This window comes from Hirundo rustica, chromosome 4 (assembly GCF_015227805.2).
Source record: "Hirundo rustica isolate bHirRus1 chromosome 4, bHirRus1.pri.v3, whole genome shotgun sequence".
NCBI classification, from domain to species: Eukaryota; Metazoa; Chordata; class Aves; order Passeriformes; family Hirundinidae; genus Hirundo; species Hirundo rustica.
Window position 1 is genome coordinate 18,646,189 of NC_053453.1, and position 10,149 is coordinate 18,656,337.

General features: G+C 50.6%; 1 protein-coding gene across 1 annotated transcript; it reads right to left on the bottom strand.

Moving 5' to 3' along the window:
* Window positions 1-1,661: 1,661 nt before the first annotated feature.
* PIM3 (Pim-3 proto-oncogene, serine/threonine kinase) lies at window positions 1,662-6,665 on the bottom strand. Its single transcript, XM_040062778.2, has 6 exons — window positions 6,196-6,665; window positions 5,750-5,859; window positions 5,554-5,604; window positions 4,881-5,244; window positions 3,421-3,597; window positions 1,662-3,260 (listed from the first exon to the last, which is right to left on the bottom strand). Exons 1-6 carry the CDS (start codon window positions 6,275-6,277, stop codon window positions 3,076-3,078), a joined length of 969 nt encoding a protein of 322 aa, XP_039918712.1. The 5' UTR covers window positions 6,278-6,665; the 3' UTR covers window positions 1,662-3,075.
* Between the last annotated feature and the right edge of the window lie 3,484 nt (window positions 6,666-10,149).

Genomic DNA, 10,149 nt, shown 5'->3' on the forward strand with positions numbered 1-10,149 from the left:
CTTGTGGAAATGTTGAAAGTCCCTAACTCAGCAATCAACAATAGCTTTACAAATGTGTTTTTAGAATTGCTTTTCTGGTAGTCCTTTGAAGCTCACTTATACAGTCCTGCTGCCATCCCTCTGAACAGCTGTGAACATGTGAAGTCACTGGAGTGGAAGATGTTAATTACTGTCAGCTACTGGAATTTCTCCAGGGACCTCTTGTGGTTAGAAACATGTTTCCCTAAAGAAGTGCACTAGGTGCTGGGATCACCTCTCCTGTAGCATACCTGAATCCTCCTTTCCTAAGCAGAAGGAATTTCTCATTCCAAAGCAAAACACTAAATATTCACTTTAAAGTGTTTTTCTCACAGGACACTGTGATTTCTTCTAAGCAATCTTAACTGTAGAATCTTTTATTTCTGTGAATAGAGTTCCAACAATAAAGAACTGAATTTTTCAGGGATTAGGTTTAGCATATATAAGATTTTCATTAAAAACCGGGGAAACAAGTCTAAAATTAAAAAAAAAAAAAAGAATCTGAAAACATAGAAAACAAATTGATGGACAGAGTTGTGGTTAGGGATTAACTTTCCTGACTAGAGTAATTTGAGCTTCCTTTTTATGGCCAAGGCTACACACCTTCCCTCCGTGCTATCGGAGAAGTGCACAGACCAAAAATGGTCCTTTTTCTTCAGATTTACTTCCTGCTATTTATTGGCATTTTGAGTCTAAACTAGTTAGCATCAGGAGCTGGATGCAATGCCAGCAAAATATTGCCCACAGGGAACCAAAATAATAGCAGATGAGCTGGCAGAAAGGTCGCCAGAAAGGGGAATAACAAAACCAAGATTCTAAGCCCAGCCCTTTACTGTGGCAAGTATAAAGCACCTTTAATGACTGAACACATCCTTAAATACACCTTGTAGAGCCCTCTGCAGTAGTTAAACCCTGTAATCATTACCACCCCCGCAACAAGACCAAGTCAGGTCAGTCTCTGGCTACAGAAATGAGGATGAAATTGTTAATCCGCAGGACTTGACTCCCAACAAGTGAAGATGAATGCTGAGGACATTTCTCTTGTCCTTTGCTGTAGGTGAGAACAGCACATGTTGCCCCCGACCATACTCTACCAAGTGACAGATGCACCAGTCCGATAATCTAAGGGAGTTGATGGAAAAGAGTCACCCTGATCTCCAAGAATGCCATCCCTTTCCCGTAAGGGCAGAGAAGTCCTCATCCAACCCAGAAGGAAGGTGTAAGTGGGAAGAAGGAAACTGAATGTAATGGAAAGTAAACATATCAACTGTGAAAACTTCAGTAACCACCAGCAGCTACAGAATTCCTTCCTTGTTATACTTAAGGACAAGTACACTGATATTCCGTGTTTACAGAGGTAAAAGTCCCACAATTACAGGGCCAATTCACTTTTATGTAGGCCATTAGTGCTGTTGTATTGTACTCCTGCCCCAGTCCAACATCAAACAGGGTGATTGAGGAGTAGATAGAGCTCAGGTGAGGTATTGCTTAATTCTTTCAAAATGGTCAATGCTTAGTGGCATAAACTTCTAACTCTGGCTCAGCTGCTGCAAGCCTTTAACAAGACTTGAGATGGTAACAGCGTGCTCCCCAGCTCATCACAAGTAACAGCAAAGATAAAAGTAAGTACACAAACACAGAACTGTTATATACAAAAAGTTTAATTGAAATACCTGTATAAAAAATATGATCTCCATACATTTCACACCGTTAAACAGAAGAAAAAAATCCAAATCCAAGCTGCATAAATGCAACCAGATCACAGAAACACAGCTATTAAAATAAATTAAGGTTTATGACTCTGCCACTCTACCTTTCCAGAGCCAATGCACGGAGACTGTACAATGTCAATAATTTAAAACCCTTCCAAACAGCATTACTTTACACTTCTGGTACAATATTACCAGACAAAAGGCATACTGACTAACTTTTAAAAGTCATTCTATTTCCCTTAAATTAGACTTTGTACAACAATTTCCCATCTTCCAACAAAAAAACTGGTAAGGTCAAAATTTTTTTTTTTTTTTTTTATTTTTTTGTAACCAAAAGTTGACAGGAATGCAGAAAAAAAGTGCCATGGGCAAACCAGTAGAATTCCCATGGGGAGAAGGAGGGGAAAGCACAGTGTTGAATAACTCTAACCAAATAAATTAACCAAATAAATAGCCACAGTTGAAAACTGTGGGAGGTCTTCTAAATTCCAAACAATAAATAACTGTATAGTACACGGGAAAAACCAAGTTTACATAAACACATTATACAGGTATGGAAAAAAAAAAGTAGAAGTCCTTGAATATTGCATTGATTGTGCATTCAACATGCCCATACATAATTTAAGACTCGCAGGGTGACAAAAGGCTGGGGGGAGTTGAGAAAGGGGCTTCTCATGCCCAACGGTAGAGATGATAAAAGGAAACATGAATAAATGTTTCTGATAAAGAAGCCAATATACCTGTTCATATTTCTGTGCAGGCTATAGGAAATATTTTGAGCAGCAGAGGTGGGTTGGATTTGTAAAGGGCAGGGGGGCAAGGAGTGAAATGTCTGTGTTCAAGTATTCCATCACCAGTGGATGGGACTACTTCATTCAGTCACCGAACAGGTTCTCCAATGCATCATAGGAGCTGCTTCCTCCAGCACTGAGTCTAAAGGGAGCAAATTCCTATAATGAACTGGATCTTCTTTGGACATAGACAGCTCAAAAAAGAAAGTCCCACTGAAGCAGCTTTCAAAAAGGCACTCAAAAGCAAATAAAATCTAGTCCAGGCTCTATGAGAGCAAAAAAGTTTACCATGTATTCAAGAGGTCACTGCTTTCTTAGTAAGGTCAGTCTTTGACTAAGTACTGGCCTGCAACTCCCAAACATCAGCGTTTCCAAAGGAAATCTCTCATTCCAAAGCAGAAACCAGCAAAGGGGGAAAACAAAATCAAGTCCCTCAGACAAAGATTCAACTACAGAATAATGAATGCATTTTTCTAGCCCCTCCTATGTATTGGCAGCAGCACTGTGGTCTTTCTGCTTGAAGCTCCCCCTCCCAGTGCGAGGTCCTTAGTAATTCACAGACTCTCATTACTTGAACTTGTGCTAGATACATCAGTATCAAGGGTCCGTAGCCTTATGTCACAGTCCTCAGATTTCACTACTTCAGATTTGTGCATCCATTGATGGTCAAAAATCTGCTCAAGTGTTGGTCTGTCTGAAGGCCTCAGTGAAAGGCACCATTTAATCAGCTGTTGACATTCTGCAACAAAAAAAGCACCATATTAGACTTAAAAAGTTAAAAAAGACAATCCTCAGTAACAAAAGTCCATCCACAGAAGCTCACAAGTACAAGACTATTAAAAAAAAAAACAAAACCAAACCCAAAACCAGAAAATTCATTTGACTTCTATAGAACTTACCAGGTGAAATTCTTCTCCTGAAGTATAATCGTCCCCTCAAGATTTCTTCATCTTGCTCAAAAGGGATGTCGCCACAAACCATATCATACAGCAGAACTCCCAGAGACCATACTGTTGCTGACCGCCCATGGTATCTGTGGTATCTGATCCACTCTGGAGGGCTGTATACTCTCGTTCCTGAAAGCAGAAAAAACCCACACAATTAGAGTAAAGGCTTTAAAGTGTTTCCCCATTATTCAGCTCCTTCTGGCAGAGCTAAATTAAATTCAAAACCTCAACATTTAGGAATTAAAAAAAAAAAACAAACCAAAAAACACCCCAAACAAACAAACAAAAAAAACCCCTGAAAACTAAACAGCTTTAAATTTTTCACAACCCAAAGCCATTAGCAGTGTAATTTCAGGTCATCTGCACAGTTACACCATCAACAGACTTGGCCCATCCGGTTGTTCTATTTTGTTGCAAGGAATAACACAGCTCCATCAGCTGACTGTTTACTGAGGCAAGCTCCCTTTCACTGACCACGTGGCGTCTGCAGCATCACACCAAAAATAGACACAAAAGGACAAAGGGGGCTGGCAGGGAGGAGGAGAGGGCGACAAGAAGGTGAAACTCAGGTCTGCCCGCATTACACGGGGCTAATCTGCTTTATCCAATTCCACAGGGCAATAAACAAAACAGGGCCGCTTACGATTTCTATGTTTTTAATGCCTCCCCCCGAGGCTTCTATGCGGCAGCTTTTCCCAACCCGCCCCCCTCCCCTCCCTCCAGTGCCCGAGGGCTCCTTGGATACCAAACAAAACGGGGAATTCGTGATGCCGAGGGTCACGTGCGGCGGGGCTTCGGGTTTCACAACAAACAGATGTGAGTGCGGCAGCTGGGGGCGGGGGGAGCGAGACCCCGGTGTTACATCAGTCACACTCCAAGGACCGGGGGAAATGCTCCCTCCGGTCACATGCTGGCTTATGTTCAGCCTTCCCACCTCTAAGGCATCGATCCCAGCCACTGCAGCCACTCATTGAGAGGGAGAGTATTCGCCCCTATCGCTTTAAAATCTGCAATGCGGGATTTCCAGGACACGGGCAGAACGGGAGCGGGGGAGGTACCACTCCGAGTTAAAAAAACCACCACATATAAAAACTGCATATCCACACATGGAAACATCCGACACTGGCAAAACCTCCATGTAAACAGATCGCCCTCTAGGAAAAAAACCCCGCTTTTTCCAAGACAGGGAAACATAAACTGCTGCGTCACTGCCTGGAATCGCTTCTTTCCTGCGCAACTGAACACCCCTAAGGTGGCTTCGGGTCCACAGGTTTCCATTACTGATAGACCTGATATGAACCCCCGAGTCAGAGGCTCTGCTTGCTGGGACTGGTCACTGGAAAGGGGCGAAGGAGCAACTCTAGGGAGGGCATCACCCCGGGAGGGACATGGGAAGGGAGGAGGGCACGTACCGTCGAAATCGGTATAGACTGTATCCTTGAGGAGGGCCCCCGAGCCAAAATCAATGAGCTTCAGCTCGCCTGTGCGGAGGTCAACCAGCAGGTTCTCGTCCTTGATATCCCGGTGCACCACACCGCAGCCGTAGCAGTGGCGCACCGCCTCCAGCACCTGCCGGAAGAACCCGCGGGCCGTCTCCTCATCCAGGGCACCTTTCTCCGTGATGAAGTCGAACAGGTCCTTCACCAGCTCGGGCCGCTCCATGATGATCAGGTACCCGTCGGGCCGCTCGTACCAGTCCAGCAGCTTGATGACCCCTCTGAAGCCGGAGCCCACCTTCTTGAGAAGGACGATCTCCAGAGGCACCATGATGCCGCTCTGGGCAGAAAAAGGGGCGCGGGTCAGCGGGGGGTGGCGCGGCCCGGGGCACCCCCTCGCTGAGGGGAGAGAGGCGGGGAAGGGAGGGAGGCGGGGAGGGCGTGCAGGGCGGGGAGGAGGGCGCGGCCGGCGGGCCCCCTCCGCCGCTGCCGCAGTCCGAGGGGCGGGCGCGGCGCTGCGGCGGCGAACCCCCGCCAAATTCCCTCCCGACGCAGAGGCCGCGCCAGCGGGGCGGGCCCCGCCGCCCACACAATGGCCCCGACGCGGCGCAGCCCCGCGGCACCCCCGGAACCCCCTCCGGGTACTTACAATCGTGCCCCACTCGGTCACCCGCTCCTTCACCACATGCTTCACGGCGACCTGCGGAGAACGGACAACGGAGGCGCCGTGAGCGGCGGGGCGGGCTCAGCCTGCGCCCCGCCGCCGAGGGCCGGGCCGGCCGCACCCGCCGCTTCCCGCGCCACGCTCCCGCCCGCCGCCCCCGCCCGGGCGCCCCGCGCCTCACCGGCAGCCCGTCGGCGATCCTGCTCCCCGCGTACACGGTGCCGAAGCCCCCGCTGCCCAGCACGGAGCCCACCTGGTAGACTTTATCAAACGGCTCCTTCTCCACTTTCACTGCGAAAAAAGAGGGAAAAACCCGCGTTAGTGTCCGCAGCCGCGCTGCGCCCGAATAATAATAACAGTAATCACAATAATAAAAAAATATAATAATGATGTAAATAAAGGAAAAAAAAGCCCACAAACGCTCTGCCCGGCGGACCCATGCTGTGTGCGCTGCCCTGAATCCGACTGAGGCTTTTTAAAATCATCTTCTTCAATTAAAATAAGAAAAAAGGAAGAAAATAAATGCAGCTCCGGGAGCTCCGAGACGCCGACCCCGACACCCCGGTAACGCAGGGCGGGTCTGCGCCCTCCGGCGCAGCGCTGGCAGGGGACACCCCAGCCCCGTACCTGGCTGGAGGATCTTCACCGGCAAGTGGTCCATGCTGGGGCTGCAGATGTGCGCCAGCGAGCCGAACTTGGAGAGCAACATCTTCCGAGGGGGGGAAAACGTCGAGTTAGTTCCCCGCGGCAGCTCCGCCGGCGTCCTCTCGGCTCGGCGCGGCTCTCCTCTCTCCGGAGCCGGCGGAGGGCGGCGGGCCGCCGAAAGCTTTTGCGTGGCTCCTTCTGCGGCCGGGAGCAGGAACCCACGGGATCCTTGGGGTCCGTCCCCGCCGGCAGCAGTCCAGGTGTCGGTCGCACAAAGTCCTCCGGAGAAACGCAGTCAGCGAACGCGCCGCTCCCGCGTTCCTTCTTCCACCCGGCGAAAGCCGCTCGGGGCGCAGGCAGGCGCAGGCAAAACTATAGCCCTCCGCGGAGGCAGACGAGTCCGAGGGCTTCGGATCCGCGCGTGGAGCCCGCCCCTGCGGGGGCCGCGGCGGCAGGAGCGGGCTGGGCGCCGCAGTGGAGCCGTGGCGGGCGGAGGACAGACCGCGCCGCCGCCGAGCTGCCCGCGCGCTTCTGAGCCGGCGGCGCCGCCGAGCCGCCTCTTAACTCTCAATATTTTGGTGCGGGCAGAGTGCGGCGAGCGCGCCGAGAATATCCCTCCGCGGGGGAGGGGGGTGGAGGGGAACACCTCTCCCCGCCGCCCCCGCCGCCCCCTCCCCTCTGCGCCGGAGCACCCGCGGGGCGGTGGCCGCGACTGCAGCGCTCTGTCCCGCCCCACCGCCGGGCGGGCACGGGGAGGGCGGGGGGCTAGGAACTACTTGTTCTGTAGTAACCGGCGCGCAGAGTTACACACCGTCTGAGAGGAACGCATCACACATTAGCGGCAAAAAAAAAAAAAAAAAAAAAAAAAAAAAAAAAAAAGGGGGGGGGGGGGGATTCTCCCGTGTGCGTTAACGCTGCCGCGCGGCCAATCGCCGGGCGCCCTTTCAAAGGGCTCCCGGTGCGGCCCAATGAGGAGAGCCCTCATTTGCATGCGGCGGCGCGCGGCCAGGCGGCGGCAGGGCGGGAATGCCGCGGCGCGCCGGGCCTGCCCCGCCCCGGGCTGCGGGAAGGTCGCTCCGAGCCGCCGCGTCCGGGGCTGCGCGGGGGCGGGGAGCAAACAGCGCCGGGGCACGGTGGGCCGCGGCTCCGCGAAGCCCGCCTGGGGCGCAGGCCAGCCCCGGCATGGCGGTGACAGCCCGCTCGTTTTGCCAGGCGGTGCTCCCTAGTGAGCACACGACGCGCTCCCTCATCCTAAACGGCAATTCCTCTTCCTCCCCAGCGCTTGCCCCCTCGCCTCGGCGCAGTTCGGCCCCGTGCCAGCGCGGGGGAACGCCGGCACCCGCCCTCCGCGCCCGCCTCTGTCAGTCACCTCCCCTGTGCGGAAGCCCCGCGGGGCCGGTGCGGCGCGACGGCGGGCGCCGGAGCCCTGGCGGCGCGGCTCGGAGGAGCTGAGCGGCTCCCGCCCCGCCGAGGGGCCGCGCCGGGAGAGGGCACGGAGCTGCTCCGCTTGCCGCCGCCCGCCCCGCCCCGCAGGGGGCGCTGCATCAACAGGAATAGGGGCGCGTCCCGTCCCCCCGGGATGGAGGGGGTCTCTGAGCCCTGGGGCTGCGGCCGCGCCGGCCACCGCGGACGGGCTCTGCCACTGCCAGACCCGCGGCTCCGGCCTTTTCTGACGGGACACCGACACAGCTAGAAGCGCCCAGTCGGAGGGAGACGCCCGAGGGCATCCAGGGCGTCTTTGCCGAGTGTCTGTCCAGCAAAGCTGTGGGTGACTGCTTTAGAAATTAATGAGTGCGGTGCTGGGTGGGCAACAGCATTTTAACTGCTCCAGCAGTTACTTAGAGCCCAGCGCCGATGCGCTCCCCGGGCTGGCGCTCAAGCGGGGAACACCCCGCCTTTTGCAGACAGCTGGGCGGGCGCTCCTCCGCCCCCCGTCACCGCCGTCCTGTCACCCACCGCGGCAGGTGCGTGGCAGGGAGAAGCCGCGGGGTTGGAGGCACCGGTGCTCAGCGGGGATCCCTGACGTGAGGGTGTTTTTGGCAGCGCCTCCCACCCTGGGCTCTCGGGGAGAACCTAGCAGTTGGCATTGTCTGATTATAGTAGTGCTGTAATCTCGGGCAGTCGTGCCCATAAACAAAGCAAGGGCTTCTAGGGAGAGGTAATATCTTTTATTAGATTAGACCAGCTGATGTAAAGGTCAAGTTTGCAGGCGCAGTTTCAACCCTTCATGTCCCAGAATGTATCTCTTGAAGATAGATCAGTTGGGCTATAAAAGTTACTACTTTTCATGCAGACCAATTTGCAGAGGCTCCAGAATAAACCACTGAGTTTATTAAGTAGCTGAGGAATTCAGGGTGTTTCATGTTTATGGATTTTTTTTTTTTCCTTAAAGCTAGTAATTTGGATTTACGAGATAAAGCAGTAAAAAAGCAAGCTGGTTTGGGTTTTTAAAATTATTTTCTTATTTATTTATTTTAAAATTTGTTTTAGACCCTGCCTTTTGGCTGTCTCAAATCACATTAATAAAAGTTAATATGTGTAATATGGGTAAGTGCTAATTATTTAGGGAATTAACGCTGCAAGTTGTTACTAATTCCTTCTTTTTTTTTTACATGACTAGGCATGAAAAATCATGGATGTATCACTGGTCTGCAAATGTAAAATATCAAGCCTTGTCATTCCAACTATATTTGGAATTTCTTAAATTCATCTCTCTGTGTGGTCGATCTATAGCAAATCAGCGATACAATTGCCTTGAACTGGCTCCCTCGAAATCCTGTTGTGTTTAAACTACATCTTCAGCTGTGTCAGCTGTCAAAAACACCATGACATACCTTTCCACATCTCTATTTGTAGCAAAATGGTAATCTAAAATTTCTGGGATCAATCCTGGTAATAATGTAACTCCCAATATGACCTGTATTTTCATACCAGTGTGAAAAGGAGGTTATTTTACATTCAACATTAATGAAAACAAGGTAGCTACTGAAAAAAAAAAAAAAAAAAAAAAAAAGAAAGAAAAAAAGAGAAAAAAACGGAAAAGGAAAAAGTGATACGGCGGTATTTGTTCTTCATTCACTTAATTTTGGCAGACAGATATTTAATTTGTATACAACTACAAGCGCTCTTGGTTTGACAGAATTACAGATGAATTCCAGACATGGAATTTACCCTGTCTTTACAAATAAGCCTTTCATGGGTTTGTGGTGCTCCTTTTGATCTGGCTTGGGACATGCAGTTCAGTGGTCCTAAACAATTATAGCTGCAGAAATATTTTATAAACTAGTTTTGGCCACTTTAACAGTGGCCTTGCAACTATAAATGGAAAACCATTCATGGGTAGGATGCCAGTTTGATTTAGAATTCATTTTTCTGTGCAATGGTCCCTATTGAGCAGGAGTTTGTCAGGCACAGAAATATGGAAGATCCATGGAAGTTTCTGCTTGCAGAACAGTACTACCTTCAGGCTATCGTTTAATGTCTGTATGGAACTCAGCTCAAAGTTTGCTGTGGCACATCATCAGGTACTGCACCAGTAACATTAATGGGCTCTAATATACTTATAGCCATTGTAGGTCTTCTGGATGGGACTACCAAAATGCATGTGTTTGCATAATGTGACTATAAGGAATGCTGCTAAGAATGCTCTGGCAGTAAATGTCCATTAAACTTACAAGAATACTGGTATTTCTGGGTCACTCAGCCTCCTTATATGTCAGAGCTCCTAGCTCCCTTAATGACTCTTTGCTTGATTCTCTTCAGTCTCTCTTTTATTTGGCAAGAGAACAAACTGAACACAGTGCTCTAGATGTGGCTTTGTCTATGCTGAAGAAGGGGGTGATAATCATGTCCCTTGACCTGCTTGCTGTGGCACTCCAAGATGTGGTCAGTGTTCATTACTGCAGGTGCACACTACTAACTTTGTTGGTTTGTGGT

What these genes read in the sequence shown, in the direction of transcription:
- PIM3 (XM_040062778.2), bottom strand. Translation starts at nt 6,277, where the DNA reads ATGTTGCTCTCCAAGTTCGGCTCGCTGGCGCACATCTGCAGCCCCAGC. An exon ending in TGACCGAGTGGGGCACGATT is followed by an intron (nt 5,245 to 5,553) that starts GTAAGTACCCGG and finishes TTTTCTGCCCAG; the next exon opens with AGCGGCATCATGGTGCCTCT. An exon ending in CAGGAGAAGAATTTCACCTG is followed by an intron (nt 3,261 to 3,420) that starts GTAAGTTCTATA and finishes TTTTTGTTGCAG; the next exon opens with AATGTCAACAGCTGATTAAA.